The sequence below is a fragment of the Streptopelia decaocto genome, assembly GCF_964273445.1.
Source record: "Streptopelia decaocto genome assembly, chromosome: 4".
In the NCBI taxonomy this organism is placed as follows: Eukaryota; Metazoa; Chordata; class Aves; order Columbiformes; family Columbidae; genus Streptopelia; species Streptopelia decaocto.
The window spans coordinates 54,702,129-54,724,347 of record NC_138658.1 but is presented as its reverse complement, the minus strand read 5'-3'; the positions used below and the strand labels follow the sequence as shown (position 1 = coordinate 54,724,347).

General features: G+C 37.9%; 1 protein-coding gene across 1 annotated transcript in view; it reads left to right on the top strand.

The window, feature by feature from the left end:
- Nucleotides 1-22,219, top strand: part of NWD2 (NACHT and WD repeat domain containing 2) — a gene marked incomplete at its 5' end in the record, with an annotated part of 56,667 nt that overhangs the window by 6,434 nt on the left and 28,014 nt on the right. Inside the window, 2 exons of the mRNA XM_082050286.1 lie at nt 14,521-14,609; nt 19,533-19,649. Of these exons, the coding sequence (XP_081906412.1) occupies nt 14,521-14,609; nt 19,533-19,649 (206 nt within the window). The remainder of the gene's footprint in view (nt 1-14,520; nt 14,610-19,532; nt 19,650-22,219) is intronic.

Here is a 22,219-nt window from a genome sequence, read left to right as displayed (position 1 = left end):
TGCATGCATATTTTTATTAAACTAGAAATACAGGGTAGTCAAGATGCCCGCAGGAAACTGGAGCATGCCTCGTTCTTGTGCAAAGTGGTCATCCTTGCAACGACAGACAAAGAGGAGCTGGTGACCCCTCTACATTTCACCCAGTGTCTAGGCACAGTGAGGGACAATGAAACACTTGAGCAAATTCCATGTGATACAAATTTCTCAAGTAGTATGCTAGAGGATGGACAGCAACAGTATTGAATTGAGTCCTTATTGTGCGTCGTGCCCTGAACAGTGCATGAGACCCAGCCCAAAGTGAGAGGCTCAGGGGCCTCCCCCATCAGTCAGATCAAGGGCATGGGGCTGAGCTCTCAGCTGAGCAACAGGCTGCTCTGCAGCAAACTAAAGAGGGTTTCAGAGGCTCTGATTCAAGGATTCTGTGTATTCTGTGATGGCATTTCTGTAATTGCCTAAAAACAGTGTCATACAGAGGGTATGTAACTTGGCATCCTACCTCTAAGCTTATGCAGCAAAATAACTCCTTTTAGGCAAGTTACTTACGTACATGACTATGCAGGTGTATGTATGTGCTCACAGATGTGTGAACACACAAGAGAAAATCCTACATTAGGTTTTGAGTTTTGTTTGGAGAATTTTTAAATATTACAGGAACAAAGCTTTAGATCAAGGAACTACTGAACCTCTCACTCAAGGTATGAGAGTAGTCCCTGAGCACCAATTTTTTTCATGTGAAATAAATCAAAAGTCTTTGAATTTTCATGTGCTGAAAGAGTATTTTTTGATAAGGTATCCTTTCAGGCTGCAGTAATAATACATTAGTAATGTTTAGCTACTAGTGATTTAAGGTTTTAATATATTGAAGGTGGTAGATATAAATATAGTGTAGTCATAGATGGTTGTGTGTATAGAATACAGAGAAATCTGGCAGTTTTTAATATAGGCAGTGCTGTTGAAGTCAACTGCCTTATCTCCTTACTGGGATTTTAATTAAAGAAGGATATTAATAGATAGCATTAGAGAGGCCAACTTAATCATGGTCGTGCCAGTGCAACTCCAAAATAACTCCACTGGCCCAGTGCTACTCTTATTAATTTGGGTTTTGTATCAGAGAGAGGCTTTTACTTGAAAAATCTTTAGTCAAAAAGGGAATAGGGCTAAATCACTGGTAGCTGGCAGCAGGGAGTGTAGCAAGGTAAAGAGGAGGGAGCCTGGGACTGGGCTTGATCCGGAGTCACACTGTTGCTAAGTGTCAGTCTTTGGGACTGATCAAATAGCTGAACAGCTCAGATATCAAATTATCAGAGCCTGAGAAGTAGTATGGTACCACCTGCTCCTAGTGTTTGCTTGGAGTGGCACAACTGCAGTCTTCAGTATAGTAACATGTGTCTTTAGTACAATTAAACATTCAAAAATGTTTATTAATAGAGTCCATATCATTCTACTAGCAATTGAGTACCTGCACAGTCTCACCAATGCTTTATGAATCTCCATCCTGTCCTTCAACTGGTATCTGAATTGAAACATAGTTATTCTAGTGTATGTGTGATACATAGCAATGTTATTTGTAAAATTATTATTTAGAGTCTCTAATTTGTAACGTTTTACAAAACATGAAGATGAAATGAGAATTAATGACTAAGAGCTCTATCTGGACAGCCTTAGTTTCAGAGAGCTCCCCAGCTGACACATTTGCTATTGGCGTGCATTTCAGCAGCCCAGACCCTTTGATCTGATCGTATTACTAAAGAGCATTTGCATTTCTTACAGCACTTCATAAGAGTACAAAATAGACATTTAGAAGCATATAGAAGTTCAAAGTTAAAATCATTGGCAAAATAAATGGCTTGCGCAAACCATCCAAACCCCCTTTTTAGCATAGCGGTTTTAATAAATGTTATCTGTTAGTTAGTATTATTTATTTGTTCTGTACGAGATTGATGCCTTCCCATGCAGTGCAGGAGGAAATGACTGGCACTTCAGAATATTTGTAGCAGAATCCCTAACACTGCCTGAGTGTACACAAGCAATCTCACTGACTGGATTTTATTAGGTTAAGATTACTTTAATTGATTGAGAACGATTGAATGACCATGTGGGTTTAATACTTCTAGATGAGAGGAGTTATCCATATTTGTAGAGTTATGCAGAGCAGCTATTATATGTAAGATAAACAAGAAGCAAATGCAGTAAGATTGGATTTAGTGAGTTAGACCGAGGAAGCCCAGTACTCCTCCTCTGACCCTGGCAGTTTCAGATGCACAAGAAGAGATCACAACAGAGACAAAATGATAAAGATTGTATCTTTGTGTTTAATAATCTTTGCTTCCATTATTTTTTCTAGTTTACTAATTAGTCAATAGTCTTGGTACTTCTAACAACTTTTGCAAGTCTTGAAATAAATTATTGCCCAGTGAAATGCCTGACCCTGCTAACTTCATTGGGAATTTTGTATGAGCAAGACTGTGTGTATTCAGCCGAAAAAGAGATCTCAAAAACCCAAAGTGGAAATATCTGTGGAGCAGGGGTAACTAAAAGCAGATCTCCCTAAAAGAGTAACTTTATCCAAAACCATCTGTGTAATGATCCATTTTTGTCTGTCTTTATATAGAAAGAGAGGTTAACAGTGAAGACCTAGTTATCTGAATGTCCTTATTTCCATCGGATTATTAAAACAGAGCCATACTAAGAAATAAATAAGGAAATGAGTGTTCGATAATCTAAAGAGCCTAAGGTATGGAGTCTAATCTAAAGAAGTTCAGTGTGTTGTGCAGGACTCTAGGGGTTATTTTATTACTAAGAATTTTTCCCACCTGCGTGTGTCAGCATGACACATCTAGAGGATCTTGCTCTGCTGTCCTAACCAAATATAACATAAATCATGTATGACTGCTTTATAAGCAATTTGCTTAAAATGAAGGACTTAATGTTTTTATTTTTTTCATACCTACTGTTGTTTAATAAAGGCCCCACAAACTCTAGAAAAAGAGATCAGAGGAAAAATATTTTCTTGCTTGATAATTGTCCTGGTGGCTAGATTTATAGTCCATACTGTTCTGGTAAGACAAAGTTATTTGTTCTGATGAAAATGCCAATTTCTCTCTTTCACTTTCCACCCTATAGTATTTCTAATAGCTCAGATGCCGAGAGCAGTGAGCAGTAAGCATCAATCCTCTTTTTAAGAGTAGTTACTGGAAAATACTAGGAAAGTGATAAAATCATATTATTGCTTGATAATGGTCTTGATTTACTCAGATATTTATTGGATTGCATTTAAATGTGATGAAGAATTATGCAATGCTCTTGAAGCGAGTTATTGAAGCATTCCAGTTTATGTGATCCCTAATTTGGTATATTAAGACAGCAGCAAAGTTTGTACAATGATTTACTTTGAAATGCAAGTCATTTATGAGATGGGATTATAAAGAATTAAGCAATCTGTGGTGAGTAAAATGAGTGCCATTGAGTTAAATGACATGCCATTTAAACCAGGAATCTGTGGCCATAATAGAGGTCCAAGGGACCTTTGGCAGTTATTTCATCAGTCAATTATTTATTGTTGTGCAAATCACAGACCGGGAGGCTGGAAGGGACCCCTTGAGGCCTTTGAATTTGTCCTCCAGACTGACACAGGATCAAACACACTCGTGCCATTCCTGACAGAAGATTGTCTAGTTCTTCATGAGCTGTCTCCAAACCAGTTCAAATACACAGGAACACAGACTGTACAGAATACTACTGCACTGTGTCTTCTATAGCACTACCAGTAGTGCTTACAGCAACATATACAGATACAAAATATGCTCATTAGTCAATAAAAATGACCAAATGTAAAAAAACTCCCTGAAAATTTCCTTTCTTAGAATTAGTTTCAATAACTTTCACTAGTGTATGTAATTACTCATAAATTTCTTAAATCCAGTTTCTGCCTCTTCATCCTTTTGCCATATCAGGAAGCCACTCTATGCATCCATGTGAAAGATAGGTAAGATAAAGCAATAGACTCCCATAAAGATTGTATTCTCATGGCTGTGTGTCCTGCAGTGGCCTGCTTGTTTCACATGAAGCTTTCCTGCAAAAGAGGCATGTATGAAGTGTCTAATAGCTCATGTTACAGCTTTTCCTTTGGTGATTTATTTATGAATGGGACAAGGAAACTCATTTACAGGATTTCTTATTTTGCTGGTGATTTCTTCTCACGTAGGATATTCATTATATTAGAGATTAATATAATTCGATCAGATTTTTTTAGTATCAGTCAATGAGTTAAAAATATTTTGCAAAAGAGAACAGAAGCCATGTAGAAGACATAGACTATAATTTATTCCTCCTTTCTTTAGAAAACAGAGCTAAAAATGCAAATGATCTGCTTACACTCCACCTGTTTTAGTTATGAATGTCCTATTTTATACTTTCTATAATCAACCATGTAGAACACTATATGCTTGTATTGAGCAATTCCATTGCTGAGGTATTGTTCCAGTGTCAATACCACAGTCAGCTCCTCAGAGTCATTATGTAAATTCAAAATTGTTTCAAATAAAAAAAATTAGATCCTCAGTTGTGGATTCAGTTGTGTTTAACTGTATGTAGATGTGTAAGGTAAAAGATGGCTTGTGCACATTTTTTTATCTATTCTGTGGCTAAAGGACAAATGCCTTCACAGGCACAGAGAATGACAGGTAGTGTCTGGCAGTGCAAGAAATGGAAATGATGTCAAGTTCACGCTTTGAGCCATCTTCTACACTGCTGTTGAGAGTATAGCATCATAGAAGATCTTTATCCTCCTTAAAAGGTAATTGTAACTCATTTGGTACCATTATTGTGAAAATAAGAGCAAAGACTTGGGGAAGATGGCTAAAGGCATTTAGAAGTACTAATTTGTCCTTTTTCAATTACTGCTTAAGATTGTTAAACTGCAAATGTACTATTACCTTAATATATATAAACAACCAAATGTGGTTAGCAAGCTGAAGAAATTAACAAAATCTGGAACAAGAAAACAGTATCTAGTAAAATCAAGGCTTCAGAAAAATATTTGACTCATACTAACAGATACAGAATTTATTAAAAATGGCCTTCTCAACTGGATTATATAATCTTCACTAAAAATAATGCTTAGATGAATCATTAAAATTGGAAAGGGTAAGGGAGAACGAAGATAAATCACTTTTCCTTTACATGTCAATCACTGTTTTCCCCTCGGACATTACATAATCCATCAAAACAAGCCTCTTTTGTGAATTATTTGCTCATGTTCAATGACTTTCGGCACAGACCCCACCTGGAATACTCACTTTTAAGAACTGTTGTACCGCAGTGCCTGGAAGTGGGTGGTTATTGCTAGGTAGCAGTTGTCTGTCGGCATGTGAAATAGTCCTGTCAGAAATGAGCTGATATTCTCTTATTTAGGCAAGGCGTGGTTGAGTTTTTGGCATCCCTCCCTCACGTAGTCCCGTTGTTCTGGGCTTAATGCCCTGTTGCAGCTGCTCTCCTTTAATGGGATTGTCATTTAGTTTCTTCATCTTTGATAACTGTGTCTACAGTAGCCAAGAACTATTCTGACTCTGCAGTGATGTTATTTAATAGTCCTCTCCATTTAGCATGAAGAAAAAAAAGTGTTGCAAAGAAAACTCCTACTTTATTGGTGCAGGTTTACTGCACTGATAGCAGGCAGCATCTCTCACTTCTTCTATGGGTGTCTGCACATACACAAGTGTCACGTTTGAGACCTTTTTATCTTCTGGCATAAAAGTCTTCACAACTTTCACTTGAAGCCCATACAGTAGGCTACATGTATCAGTCATGCTTTTCCAGCCGGCCCCATTGACTTCAGCAGGGTTGTAGTGACCCAAGCCATGGCCACATTCCACCAAACATAAGGAAGAGTCCAGTCTGGATTAGAACTTTGTGACTTGTGAACTTAGAAAGTTCAGAGAAGGGAATGGCAACTTTACCAGAGAGCCAACAGTGCTTGCAGAGCTCATCTATAGCTTTGCAGCTCTGCCAGATGGAAAGTCACATAGGATTGTTTACTGGAATTTCTTCAGAACGAGGTGTATTTAATGGGCCTGTGCTGGCCTGTACCGTGAAGTACGTGTGTGTGTTTATGAGCCTTGCTTTCTTGCGTTTTTTATGGTTCATCTCTGCTTTATGCCTTCTCAAAGCCTGTAACATACTACTTCGTTTGCTTCCAGCACTTGAATCTGCAGTTGAGTTAGGAGACAAAATGTCTGTGACATCCCGTTGCTTTATTGATTGCCACTGCCTCATTACCTCAAGTGCCTTAGTAACATACCCTGATTGTTTTCTCTTTGGTCTAGTGATGTTAGAAAAAAAACAGTAAAGCTACCGCAGTACACACAACTTAATTGTTAAAAACGTTTTCAAGTGTTGTACAGCTCTTTTTCTGCTTTCTAGGTAATTCCATGATTTTTTGAAGAGTGATTGACACCTCTAGATGAGTTAGTAGGATTTTTGCACATACCTTTGTTACTACACTGGCCCTTTTAATGTCTTCTGTTATGCATTTTTGCACTGCTCACTCAGAAGTCCTCTTTTGGATTTCACAAGAAGATTTTCTTTCACGTTAATTTTGATTATAGTTGCAAATTCTTGTCCTTGCAGGCATTGCTGTTTTCCAGTGCTTAGTTGTAATAAGCTTTGGTGTTCTGCAGAGATAATTTTTAGACTTAATTTTGGTGTCTCGAAACACGCTGTGTCTTCAGTTTCTCTTGTCACATCATTTAATTGTATGACAATAATTGTTTGTAAATTGTCGTGTTTTCAAGAGTTTTTCTTAGTTTGCTTTATTAAATTAAGGTATTAGGTTTTTTTTGATTCTTCCACTTGTATAGCTTTCAGAATGCAAAATTCTCCCCCTGTAGAGATTCTGCCTTCAACCCATGGTGCTGCTAAAGCTCCCACTGTGCATTGGCATTTGCATGCAGATGCATTTACGTTTGCGGTCTTGGCCACAAATCATGGTCAAGGGATGCAAGGGTGCCAAGGCAGCCAAGCTGCAATCTAGGGACCATTTGCAGGATTGGGAAAGGAGTCCAGGTCAACCTATCTTGTTTAAGAAAATCTACATGTAAGGGGGCTGTGTTCCCAGGGGGTAATGTCAGGTTAGTTATTAGGATACATCATGAGATAAAATTCTGCTTAGGGTCCTCACCCATACCACACCCACTAGATTTAATGAGTATGTAGTGTTTGTTTATTGATTAATTTATATATGGATTGAAGGATTTCATCCAAATTCTGTGGAAGTTGGTAAGGCAACAAAAGGTATGGGGTTTCAATACATGCCACAAATGTAAAACTTCATTTAAAATCCACTGAGATTAACAGATTTTTCCATTGACTTCACCAGCCTTTGGATCAGACTCCAGATTTGTTTCATGTAAGCATACCATACACATAATAAAACTCAGAACTCTCAGAAACTGACATGTGTTTTAAACTGGGAACACAATAATATGTGAACAATTAAAATTTGAATCTTGATATTTGGATATAGGAACCACTTCCCCCCTCTGTCCTGGCAGTTCTATATTGATGTTTCCCATAAATTCTGTATTTTAACATGGGTCTTGACCCCTTTGATTTTACTAGTTTCCTCATTTTTTTATGTTTAAATTGACAACTGGGTGTTATTATTGAGCCAATAGGTGGCACTGGTTAATCATATTAACAATCAAGATGCAGGGTATTTTAAAAGTAAGATGTCACTGTGAAATATGGCCAGCTATTAAGCATTATGATTTTTAAAAATACATATTCTATAGGAGTTGTCTTAAATTTGTCATCTTACAGAACTGGCAGTAGGGAACATTTCAGAGCAATAGGTTTTAAAACTACACTTCATTTTTCATTGGAAGTTGTTTGATTTTGGGCTAAAAAGGAAGAGCTAATTGCTGCAACTAGAAATTTTAGGCTTATAATTATGCACTACATTTTGAATCCTGCCTCAGATAGTTAGGTCTTTTGTTTTGCAAATGTGTTTGTTTAAATGTTCTGGTGTAGACCACAAATTTGTAGTCACATCCTGTCATTTCTTCACAACCGAGAGATGCATTTCAGGATTACTTACCATTTTAATGTTATTTTCCAAGCCATTCCTTTGGGCTCAAATGCTCTGCCCACTGTTGTATGTATATTTTTAAGAACTGAGAAGGTTGGGGAGATGCCACCGGTGTTATTATGCAGTATCCTGGTGGCTAGAGCATTAACCTCTGAGCTGAAGGGCTGTGATCTCAATCCTCACACTGTCTGCACATCTTTTGAGGCAGCTCCCACCATCAGGCTGGGTGAGGACAGGCAGCCGTGTACAGCATCGTGGTGATGTTGCTGTATTTTGCTTGTCAGAATTTATTTGGAGTGTTACAGCCAGTTATGGGGTTTAGTTTAATTAATGAATGGCCTTCAGTCTATCCAGTTTCTCAGTTGCCTTCTTAGAAAGCCGACAGAGACCTGAAGGTTGACAGTGCTGTTTGGGGAGGAGACAACTGGAAGAAGTAATCCAGACCAATCAGCTCCTGTTCCTAGTCTACCTAAAAAGAGTCTTGGGGAGTGTTGGATGCTTATTCTCATGCTCACAGAAACCCAAACAGAAGGAAATGACAAGATAGTCTTTGAAGTTAATTTTCTAGGAAGGGAAGGGTACTAGGTAGCTCAAATCATTTTCTCTCTTGTACCAGCTACATAATTCAACCTCATTGCTTTCAAAGTGCTCTGAGATTCTCAGATGAAAGGTACTATAGAAATGCAAATGACTTATTATCGTCATATCATTTTCAGATATCAGATTTCCATAATATTTCGGGACATTTGTTACCTACTGGTATTCAAAGCTTTTAGTAGCAGGGGTAATACACAATGCTATTGTGTGTTATTCATAAAAAAGGCAGTTTAAAAGGAATAATTCAGTTGAATAGTCATATGTGACAAAAACATACCAGTGTTAAGAGGCTTGGCAGCCACTTCCATATTTGATATTGCTGCTAAGTAATTTTTAACCTTACTTGCATCATATCCTTAGATAACTCAATTGCATGAATTCTCATTGCAGTTGATAGACAATGGTTATAAAATACCCACATTTTAAAATATTGCAATGCATTAAAATAGTCCTATGACAAGAATCTGTCCTACCCATCCATCAAATCTAATCATTTAGAATAGTTAGAGGAAGCAAATCCATCTTAGTGTATGTGCATTGAGGACTAGATTAGAAGATGCTCTCTGCTCATCTGGGGCTTCCATAGTTGCACAAGAAACTCCAGTGTTATGTGTTAATAAACATATCTGTGTGCATTTTTGCAGGAGACTAAACTAGCACACAAGTAGGCTGTGAAAGAGGTGAGGTCAAGACCCCCGGGAAGCATCTATCCTGACCCTCTGCAACGTGTGAAAACACCAAGAATGGAGGGATGACACAGAAATCGTTTCTTCTGTGTATACAAGGAGCTGCTGTTTCCTGGGTGATGGTCTGGAGATGGAACCTGCGGGCAGCTCTTTGATTCTATGTGATGTTCATTTCTGTGTTGCTTTCAACAGCTGCAAGGGCAGCTTTTTTCTTCTTCATTTTTTGCTTTGGTTCTTCTAGGTTCAACTGCCTGCCTCAACCCGTCAACAATTTTCCTGCCAGCTTGCATGAGCTGGGTAATGCAGCGTTCCTCTGTCAGCCAAACAGGGGCAGTGCAGTCACCCTCCCTGCCTAGGACTTTTCCCTGCTTGAGGGCCTTAGCTTGCATCATCCATGGATGAGGTTACTCATAAGTTACTTTTCTGTGAACGGACTGTCAACGTGAGTGTGCTGTCCCTTTGAGGGTGGTCGAGTGGGGCTCACTGTCCCCACATTGGCACCCCCTGTGCAACACACAAGAGCAGGTTGAGGCTGAACAACTTTCTTATTCAGCTGCATCAAGCCATGGTTGAATAAGAGACATTGTGTGACTGCAGCCCACCTGTGTGAAACTGCCATTCCCATCGCTGTGGCTGAACTCAGACCAGTACGACCACCAGCAAGAAGAGAAACTGTTTGTTCTTAGGGCAGAGTAACTGGTGCTTGAAAATGGGCAATTTCTGTTAAGTTTCCATGTTAACTCTTTCTGTTCACTTGCATATATGTTTTGAACTAAGCTACTTTCCATGACTTATTTTATCCCAGAGATTAGTATTTGGCAACTGTTTGTAAATACACATCATCTGTTTACTAACACAAGCATGTAAAATGTACTTTCCCTATTGAAAATAAAACAAGTGACTTTAATAGCACAACAGCTTGTGTTTGAAGGTCAGACTTTGGCATGGAAATAGTTCACGCTGAGAAACAGCACCTTGGAGCACTCTAACTGGCAGTAATTTGACGGAGCTGCAAGCCTTCGGAAATCACACCTCACACAAACATTTATGTTTAAACAGTGATTGCATATTATGTGGCAGAAAGGCCACAAATGCACATGTGGCTAATTCTGTTCAGACATCAGTGTTACACACAGACAGGGACACATAGTGGGAGTGCTGCAATGGTGCTCAGTCAGTTCAAAGGATGGGGTGGCTACGGACTGGCTCAGGAGTCAGCACTTGCAGGGAAGATGTGTATTGAGAAAATCACTGTCTCACTCAAGACAGGTTTGGGTTTTGGCTTGATTTAAATGTTGGAGATTAATTTAGGGTTGGGGCTTTTTGAAGTCTTTTAATATTTTTGCAGGTGTAGTTTCATTCCCACAGTTTATTGTGGACAATCATTTGGATTTCAGAGTATCAGAATTAGCATTAGGAGGTATATAAAGCTCATCTTGCAGCTACTGTCTCATTTTGTCTGTTAGAAAAATGTCATTTGGTTAATCTGTTCATCTGCAGCAGCAGTCTGGAAGGTGGAATTTGCCTCCGTGACATTTTTGTTGTTAGGAGCTGCCAGCTTCACAGATTTGCTGTCACTGTAAATCAGGTTAGATTTTATTTAATTATACCAGCTTATCTGCCATCCATACTAATTGTTGTAGTTAATTGCAACTATATGCTCTTCTGTTTCCTTAAAGTTTCACAACTTATTACAAATATAGAAATTCTTAAAATTCATTAAAATAAGCACGAGACTTAAATTCCAATTAAATAAGCACATTCCATTAGATTTGGAGGTCGGAATAAATACACAGGATGGATATGCCAAGTGCCTTATCCAGAACGCAGTTCTAGTTGAAGGAATGTTTTACCTCTGTTTATTTTACGAGGTATTAGAAATGTAGCACTACTCTTGTGGCGTGCTGTTTCATTTTCTGAACAAGACTCTACAAGTTATGCCACAGTGAACAGCACCATTTTCTAAACTAGAGCCAGTGGGGTTCCGCAGGGTAAGTCCTATGAGCGTAAATGGAAAGCAGCAGAGTATGGTCTTATCTGTTGTATACCTCAGACAATATATTTCTCATTTATCATTGATCATTTTTACTCTTAATTTCTACCCTTTTCCAGTAATTTTTTGTTTTTGCAACTTAGGCTGTTTTAGTTCCCTAGTAAGACTGTTCTGTCTGCTGTCACATTGATCATTTAAGTGACTGCAAACATTACCTGTGAATTGCTGCTTTCTTATAACAAAGCTGCAGTCATGACTAATTTTAGTTTAGAGAGGCAAGAATCATTTTGGTTTAACTCAGTAACTGAGTAGTAAGTTTGTTTTCAACAGAGGTTATTCTTCTAAGTTATGAAGATGTGATGCTTCTAAGTTATGAAGATGTGTTAAGGCAAAGAATATAGAATATACAGTCTAGGTAGCTTTTATCACAAGATACAGCAGCTCTGTGCAGTACAGTGACTCCAAGGTAGCACTGAGAAAGGTTGCTTTGGAGCCAAAATACTGCTGCATCGGCACAGCGCAACCCTTAGGCTAATTAGCCTGGTTAACCGTATACTACATTCTGGAAAAAAAGGTTGACTGAGGCACTAAAGCATGAGAGAAAATTAATGACTGTGGATCCCAAGGAAGGAGCAACTCATCTGTCCCTCTGTGCCTTATGCACTAACTCAGGCGGCTCTGGGCTGGGAGCACTGGTTTTTGCATTCCACTCCTAAATATCTCTAGGATGTGTCTATATTCATTCAGATCTGGAGTCCATTTCTGAGCTGAATCTCTTGATAGTCACCATGTAATATACTTTGACTTACAGCATGGAGGGGGCTTGGTGTGCTTGAACTGGGTTTCTTTTGGATTAAAACCAGGAAGATAACTCCAGGATCTATTCTGATGCACTCCAAGTATTTGTGGGGGTTAGGACCAATCCAGAGTCAAATCCCCTGAAATACATAAGGCATGGACATTGTGTCCTTGGCACCAGCCATTTTACTCTAGATGTTTGCTCCTATTGGCCCACACAGTAGCAAAAATCTCCTCAGGCACTGTACGAGGAGCCTGGATGATTAAGCCAAACTTGCAGGTTCTTCTGAGAGACAGGATCACTGCTGGTTGCAAGAGGGACTCAGGAGGTCATCTGGGCCAGTCTCCCTCTTGAAGTGCTGCCAACAGTAACTTGGTCAACCATGAACATGTCTAGTCTAGTCTTGAAGAGCTCCATGGACAGAGGAGCTTCTCCTAATGTCCAACCTGAATTTCCCAAGCTGTAGTATGTTGTCAGTGCCTTTGTTGTACTGACAATGCCACAAAGAGCTTGGCTCCTTCATCTTTTAACTGCCTAAGAAGCAGTTGGAGGCTGCAATTAGGTCCCCTTTACAGTCTTTGCCAGACTAAATAAGCCCACATCTCTCAATCTCCCCTTGTAGGCCATGTGTTCTTGGCCCCTGGCCATCTCAGTAGCCTCTCCGCGTTCCTCTCCATCCTCCTCCTGATTTGGGGTGCCCAGAGTTGGGCACAGCACTGCTGGTGTAGCCTCCTCAGTGCCGGGGAGATGAGGGCAGTAACTTCCCAGAAGGGAAGTGAGGTGGGAGAGTGAGGCCACATGCCTCCAAATGTCACCCAGACCAGGGTCTGTCTCATTTGCACTATTCTAGTGGGGTAGATAAAAGCTGTGCACTGCAGATTTAGGATCTCACCTTGAGTGGTGTGCCTGCAGTCAAACAGAAAGCTTGCAAAGGAGCAAGGACTTGACTAATGCTTCTGGACTGTTGTCTTAGAACACACTAGTAAAGTTAGTGTATTTTAAAACATGAAATCATAGATTTATAATGTTGTTGCACATAGAGAGGATGTTTTATGAAAACTACTACACCTTTGACATTTTTCCCCAAAAAAGTTTGTGAAGGACGAACTGCGGTAATTCAGATAAAATGGATTAAGGATTTGGTGTAATTAATTAAATTATGGATTTCAAACTCTCCTAGAATTGTCAAAATAAAAAATATTATAAATCTGTGACCATGGTTCTATGAAGAGACCTCTGGCTTAAATGTATCAGCTGTGGCTCTGATAAACAAAACATTGTTAGATTTGCACACCCATCTCTGGTTTACAACAATATGAGGATTATTAGATCAGTTTTAACCTATTGTTTTGTTTCAGTGCAGTTAATACAAATACTGCTTTAACTGCAGTAAATGTTCTCCATCATTCATAAGTTAACACTTTCTCTTCATGTGGGGCTCAGATCTAGTGATTTACAACAGTTGTATTTTATTTTTGAAAATAACTTAACAATGGTGGTGTCCCTCTGTGTCTTAACTCAGTCAACACTGGTCACAATCTAGATGTAGCAAAATCTATCACATATCTTGGTCTTATTTGGAGAGACAATAAAATTCATTATCTATACAAGATTTCATTACTAACCAAATATACTACAAATTTGACAGTATGTTTCTTGAGTGATATGTTTCATGTAAACATGTTCAGATTAACGTGGACAGACAGAACTTAGTAATAATTTTGATGTAATTGCCATGTTGTACTTTCGTTATCAAAATACGTGCCATTTTGCATGGTGAGAATAACATGGTGTCAGAACTGTGCATTTAGTATGATAGCAGGAGTCACCTGGACCAAAAGTACCATAATTAATGCTGTTAACTGCTTTCTTCCTTTTAAGATAGTATCAGATTAAAGATGGTGAAGAAAGTTATATTGTTTGACGCAATGTCATTAATTCATGTTATTGATTTATTTCTAAGTGTAGAGTTCTGTTTCATCTTTGGTAGATCTCTTTGTTCCATGGTGTTTCTAATTAGTAAAATTCAGCTTCCTGAAAACTAAATGGAAGTCAAACTGATAAAGAAATTCTGACTGTGGAATTACAAGATTAATTCAGCTGTGCTTTATTGAAATATGCCGCAATATTAAAATGTGCATGAAGCCTTTATGTTGCACATAAAACCACGTTTATGTGAAACATCACAAAGTGCGACATAAAGTTTGAAGATTAAATCCCAGCACTTGATTTTTATTGGGTTTGTATGTGTGCGTGTGTGTGATTTAAGGGCTCTTTTTTATGTGATAAATCTGTATCTCTGACTAAAAGAGCAGAGTTCATCTAAATATTGTTAGTAACATCTTTTTCCCCAACACAGATACAATAGCAGAAAGGAGCGCCCTACGAGAACATGTGTATCCTAAACTGCGAGAATTCTGCAGGGAAAACTATGGGCTGGAATTTCAGGTAGGTTTTGTTGTGTTGAATCTTGCACTACTTTTTCTTGAAATTAACTTTTCTGTTTAGAACAGAAAACTGTTTAAATATTGTAATTGTTGTCATATCGTGGGTAAAATACAAAATTGCAAAAAATTTATTTCACGTGTTAATTGTACAATTCAGTTCAATTTACCTCAAATCTGCCTGTAAAATAATTTAAATACATCAACTCATGTACTTAAATTATTTTACAGGCATATTTGAGGTAAATTGTGAATAGATGAAAGAGAACAGACCACAGGGTTTTACAATGCAACATTGCACTGGTGCTAATAGCATATGGCAACAAACTGACAACTGTCACGTTAGAAATTTAATCAAACCACCTCTAGTTTAGATTTTCAAAGTATTTAAAAAGAAATAATATTACATCTGAATTACCACGTTCTAGAAACTAGACTTAAGTTAATGCAAGCTATTTTTAATTTAATGTAATCATTGAAGTAGCACCATCTGTATATTCACATAATTGTTATATCTACTATAACTATGGTTTTGTCTTCCACTGTAATGTGGAAAAATAATTTAACCAGGTGAATACTGAAACTGATTAACAAAAGGGATTGAATGTGGAACATTTCTATTGAGATGATAAACAATGGAATTTGCTTCCTTTAATTTCAATTGTAAATTCCCATTGCTTCCGTTAGTTCATTTTTTCCTTTACATTATGGAAGACATAGACCCATCCACATCTTTGGTAAGACCCAATTGGTAATAAACACAGTTGCATTTGACTTAAAACACATTAATCTGGCATCACAGTTAAAGTCAATGGTACTTGTAAGTCAGGTATATCTTAATTCACAGTCTAGTAAAGTCATCCAGTAGAGTCCCATATACGTCAGGAGCCCTGGAACTGACTCTCTGCTAAGAGAAAGAAATACAGTATGTGATGCTGTAAAAATGTTCAGTTTTCCAAAATTCTGGTTCTACATTCTCCAGCCTTCCTCAGATACTAGTATTAACCTCCCATCTTAGTGACCCCAAAACTCAGCTCTCCAGAGTGTAGCTTGCTTGGAAACAGCAAATGCCTTTTATACAACATCCTATTCCTCCCAGTGTGTTATTCTTGATGCACATGCAGCTGGTTTTTAATGAAAATAACAAGTTCTTAAATTAGGATTTAATTCCCTGAATCGCAGTGGAGTTGCTGAATCTGCATGGTGGTAAATTCCAGAGTGATTTTTGATTATGGCTATAAAAGAATTTCATCTGCAGGTCCTAGCTCATCAGCTGATTGGGAAGTCCCAGCTGCAGTGGTACATGCAAGGAATAGTAAAACATATTTAAATAATAAAGATTTTTTTTCCCCTGTGATTACCACATGATATTAATGGAAAAGATAAACTCTTTATTTCTCAGTCATCTTTGAAGAGACATCTCAGTGACAGGATGGAAATGTCTCCTCCAAGTAGATCATAATCCACTGAATTCTTTGTGAGAGGAAACATGTCTGTCTTCAAGTGGATTATAATGTAGTCTCTAGGGGAGGAATGAAGTTTACTTTAGTTGTTGTTCATGGAAGCAAATTGTTTTATTCTATAGTTTGAACACCAGGAGCATCCTCATGTGATATGAGGTCTGAGAGACAGCTCCACTGACACGTTTCTGAAAATAGCTGGAAATCTATCACATTACTGTGGAAGCAAAGTAGGAAAGCATGTACAAAAAATTGCTAAGTGAAGGTAGTAGAGCCTTTTGGAGGAGGCTCTGAGGTAGACTTTATTAAAACTTTTTTTTTTTCCTACTCCATTCCTGGTACACTGAGTTTCTTAGGTTAGCAAGCAAAAACAAGACGAAACTTTTTAGTGCACCGGTGTCAAGAAAGTATTGTGTACTTTTCAGATACAGGGTTGAATTTATATTTCCCCGTGAAGAATACATAACTTTTCATCCTGATATGTCATTTTCTCCTGACCAAACATGAACTACCTTGTGTGTGACTACCACAAATGCTCTATAATAGAGGGTGTCCTGAATCCACCCTCTTCCTTGTGAACTGTGACCCAAATGAAATGTGCCTGAGGATGTTCACTGCTTCAGCTTCCGCAAAGTCACCTGGCTACATGGGGACGTGCTTCAGTTGTTACAAAGCACAAGATCTCTCAGGCATCTTCAGGTTGATAGGAGCTGTTAGGGAACATAACCACCATGTGTGAGGAACTAGAATGAATATATTCAACCACTCTATTAATTTCTTTGCTCAATGGACTTTCTTTTCCATAAAATCAGAAAATATTTCTGAAAAATGGACATTGGTGAAGACAGTAAAAGTAAGCAAGCTGAGAAGAAGACCTCCCGATTGCATGGTGTTTTGTATCTGAAATACGGCATTTTTTTTACGGGAGGCCAGAGAGGTTAAAGAAAGTAGTTGTACTAGAAAATTTTTGGAGGATAACTAATTATAGTTAATTAGCAGCATACTCTTTTCTTCTTGGGAACAATGAACTGTGTCAAATCACCTTCACCAGGTGATATATGCTAGAAGGAAGGTATAATTTTGCAAGAATGAGATTTTTTTTTTTAGTGTTTTTTTTAAGCACTTGGAAGTGATAAAGATAAAATTGTTTCATTTCCTTAGAAAAATCTGTGAAACTGTAAGATTGGTAGGACAAAAATTAAAATAAGCAAAAGGAAACACTAAATTATGAACAGAAGGTCTCCATTAGGTGACCAGTGTGGAACTGAACTCAAGCAGTGCCAGTCCGGTGTGTGTGAGTAGCTCTCGCACAGAGAACAGCCCCACTGAAAGCCAGAGTGGGTGTTTGTCACCCAGCATTTCCAAGCATAAGCAAAAATGTACTTCAGCATCAGATTCGGTTGTCTTCTCATTCCATTTCTTAAATTTTGTAAATCTTATTTATTTTAGTTAGCATAAAGAATAACCCATAAGCCCCTCATTTTGAAATTCCTGGTGTCTTCAGAGGCTTGATGGCTAAAATATATCCTCTTCCACAACAAAATTATAACATGTTAAGATACTGTGTGCTGAAATTGTGTTAGCCCATAAAAATAAAATATAATAACACACTGAAGGCAGCCGCTGAGCCCCTACATTATCCGCTATTCCAGGAGTTTCCTCTTCACAATTACAGAATTAATGTGATTTCTGAATAGTTAATTAAAATAGAAATTGCTTTTATGTTTCAGATAAACTTGAGCAGCACAATAAATTCATTCAACCAGTAATTCAAAAAAATTTTACTATATACCAAGATGCTCTAATTTTATGACTAGAATACTTAAGCTCTATCATACATCATTCAAGTAATCAGACAGCTGAATGCAATGTGAAGTTCAATAATGAAGTCATATAGATAAAAAACAGAAAGAAGAGAGGAAGAAGGGAACACTTTTTTTCCTAATGAGAATAAAAGAGAAAAAGACAGAGAAGAAATCAGTGCGAATGAGGGAAAGAGGAAGGCTGTTTGAGATGCTGTTTTGTAATGCAAAAGCTGCTTGTTCCAGGAAAATTTTGGAACAGAGTTTCCATAAAAAAGAAAGATATTAAGTGTATTTTCTTGGCAGTGCAAGGTACAATGCATACTATACATTGGGCTGTTTCACTCATTATCAGTCAGATGGTACATTACCTTTTGTGTTTGGCAACAGTGTGCTTAGTCCAGCAAATACTGACACCTGTCTCAAACTTTTCTAACAGAAAAAAACAATAACACTCTTGGTAGTGAAATTAAACATGAGCATAAATACTTGTAGGATTAGGTCTTAAATCCTGGCATTTATTGTTATGAGAAATTTCCCAAGGAGATTAACCAGCTGTAAACTGATGAATTCATTTTACTTTTACATCAACCCATTATTAGTTCTTATATTAGGTCTTCAGGCTGAATTTATGATCTCTGTACACAACAACTAGTTTTGTGATTCTGTTTCTTACAAAAACAGCAGAGTTCTTCCAGAGTACAAATAATATTACAATAAACAATACTGTAATATATTCATGGCTTAATACAATTTTGATTTTTTTTAACTATCTCTTTGGACCCCTTTTTTATTCAAGTTACATGCATGATGTTAACAATCAATAGTAGCTTAAATGAGAGAGTAGTAGCATGTACCATAAGTTTAATTCCAAAACAGAAGCATGCCTATGATCCCTATTCTTTTAAATTCAATTTCCCACAGTAAGAATTCAGCCTTTTAGTTAAAATGTGTAGTGAAATCATATTTCATTACTTAATCTCTGCAAATAAGTTTAACATCCATACTCTGGTTTCTTCTAGGAGTTTGCAACTAATTACCATCACAAAACTGAGTCTGTAGCTACAGATGAGAGGTGAAACAGCAAACTGTCTGCCACTGCATATCTATGAAATCTCTGCTTCCAAAGTAACAAAGACCAGCTAACAAAAAAGTACAATATTAGAGAGCCACACATATTCTTGCTTTTGAGCCATGTGCACAGGCTGAGTTTATATCCTGTGGATAGAAGTGACACAGGATGTCAAGTCATGGTCTTGACCATGATGCACAGCAAAACTGCCATTAATTTCCACAGAGCCAGGATTTTATCAATGCTTTTGTCATTATTCTTACCTATCCATTATATGCAATCTTGTAGCAAATAAAGACTACGTCAAATCAAGATCTTGTCATGCTAATCTCTGCCAAAAAGTATGAATAGGAAATGAGAGACTGTCCCAGGAGGGACTATCTGGGAGGGAACATAAAAGACTAGATTTGTCATTTATTAATACCTAAGGAAACCCTGCCAGTGTCTGTAAGGACTGGATATAGACCCTACTGCCTTTTACTGCACTGCAGAGCAATGATTAGCTGTACACAAAATGTTGACAAAGCTAAGTTTTAATTTGATAGGCAAAAAGGGCAAATGATAAAGTAACTATGTGGCATGCTATGTTCCAGGTCATAGACTTATACTGGGGAGTTGAAGCAGACGAATGGGACAGTCCTGAGCTGCAGAAGACTCGTATGAAGCTGTTAGAAGATTGCTTGAAAAGTTCTGCAGGTCCATGTTTTGTTGTGGGTATAAAAATAATGTTTTACTTTACAACAAAAATATAGTGTTAGATATCCTGACATGCATGATTCAGTAAAAAATGTATTCTTTCTAAAATATTTTATATTCTTCACTGTGCATTTGCTATACTACATCCAATTGTTTCCCTAAATGGTACTGTAGATTGACAGTGATCACTCAGTATCAGCCGAGAGGAAAGAAGGATCTTTCCTGATCAGTCCCCATAGCAAGATGGGTTCAGAAACCACAAGGTATGACTGTGCTACTATCAAAACAGAAGTATGAACTGCTTGTTTAAGGAGGCCGCCATTAATTCATTCTTGGCACTCCTCACGCATGCATTGTTGGCTGGCCTAGGAGGAATCACAGAAGCACAGCAGCAGTGAAGAACTGTCTGCTCCGACCTGCACTTTGCTGTGCTGTTGTAAACCCAGGACAAGTTAGGATGCCAGGTGTTAGTGTGAAAAGACTGGAGGTCACTCACAACATGAGGAGGGTCCGAGTCTTTGTGTTTTTCCTACTCTCTGCCTTCTCTTTACTGTTGCCAGAACAAGTGTTGCTTTTAGGATTCTTCAAGAGTCAGTAAAGCTGACAAAAAAAGATAGATCTTCACTGGCTTTTCCTGTTAGGCCTAAAGAAGAGACTGAACCAATTTTACAGGTTTATAAAGCTTTACATATTTATTTTAATGTCTGAGAGGTATTTTCTGTAGAAGAACCTGTTGTTTTACATCAGGCTCAACAGTCTGCAGCTCTCCCTCACAGCTTTTACAGCTGAAGCAGTATGATTTATGAAGTCATGCCAAACTTTGTGTAGGGTTATAATAGCTGAAAGGCACTGAAAGGAGGCTGTATATATAAAGTCCTGCTAGGTATACTTTTCCCACTTCCAGTGAATCATATACAATAGATTTTGCTGTCACTGATTTTATATTAAATATACAACTCAGAGCAGTGCATGTTTTTCTCCTCTGTGCTTAGAAAGATTTGTACCGTGTTTTAGGATCTACACAGTTAACTTGAAAAGTATTTAAAAACCAGTTTAGTGCATGGTATGCGGACTGTATTAGTTGTCAGTGCACAGACAAAAAGTAGATGACTTTTGGTAAATGCCTTTTCCCAACTGCCTAGAGAGTAGCATATCCTCTTTACCCATGAGGAATAAGGCTGTTCTATAACTTTCTGGGTAGATCTAGATAGAGAATCTCTCTAGTGAGATTGGCTAGTCACTGGTATGTACCATATACTTGGTAGCATCTAGTAAAGCATCAAAGCAAAAGACAAGATGATTTGGGAAGAATGTGGATTTATTTTCTATTTGAGAAGTACTGTGTGCAAAGAAGACTTCAGTGAAAGTAACAAAATGGCCACAAGGAGTAAGATTTGCTATGGTCAAGCATTCTTCTCTAAAAGATAAATATTTCTATTATTCAAATACGTGTTTAATTCTTTATCAGCTATCTTGAGGCTCCATCTTTGTGAGAAATAAATGGGGGATGTGTAACAATTATTTTTCTGTGCATTGTTCTAGTACTGCAGAGATATTAGGATAAATCTAAAGTTAAATTAACCTCTGTAAAACTCTTCATTTGTTTTTAAGATTATGACCGACATTATTTTAAGACAAAGTGTTTCCAGAGAACAAAATAGATATCCTGCTTACATTAGATAAATTCAGTTCCAATTTCATTCTAGTGCTGTGGAAGTACCAGAGCATACAGAGCAAAAGACAGACTCATTCCGTATCTAGCCGTCAGGCTGAATGTTTTCAATTAAACATGCCTAATCCTACCTAACCTGTGCTTTGATGTTAGACTCCATTGGAGAACAATTTTAAGACCATGCCTTTGCTATTCCAAATTTTCTGTTATATATTTGCTAAGAAAATCGTTTAGAAAAGGTAGATTTCTCCTCCAAACCTAAATGTAGCTAAATGCACTCTAATTCTTACACTAGTCCTAATAAGGCAGAGAAGAGTTCTGAAAAAACTGCAAGTCCTTGTTTAATTTTTTTAAGGTAAGAATTTTGAAGATTTAACAAACTGAAACCACAGAATCCCATGGGGACAGAGGGGATACAAACCAGTGCCTGCTGTGAAGGCTGGAGATCATTTCTCTCTCTGCCAAAGATGAGACAAAGAGTGAGCTGTAGCATGTGCTGCTCTGTACCTTTATCACACCCTTACAACCATCTCTCTGTCTCTGTTTCATTCACCTCCTCGCCTCACTCTGTTATTTAGTGTCAGAGCCCTGGGGAACAAAGGCCATTCTTGGTGTTTGGCTGTAAAGTCCCTGGAGCTTGGGCTACCGAGTCTGTGCTGGGTTTGATGTTCTCATGACACTTTTTCATAAGCACACACTGGCCCAGATCTCTAGAGAGTTTGGGTAGATTCCTTCTTACATGACTAAATTTAGTTTTCTGGGTTTATTTTTCTACCTTTTATCTTCCCTTTGATGAAAAAAAATTGGAACAGAAAGGCATGGTGTTTTTCCTACAGCAGTGCCCAGTGTCCTTAGACATGGATGTTCTAAAATCTCTTGACAGTGAAGGAAACCTCATCATGTACCATTGCT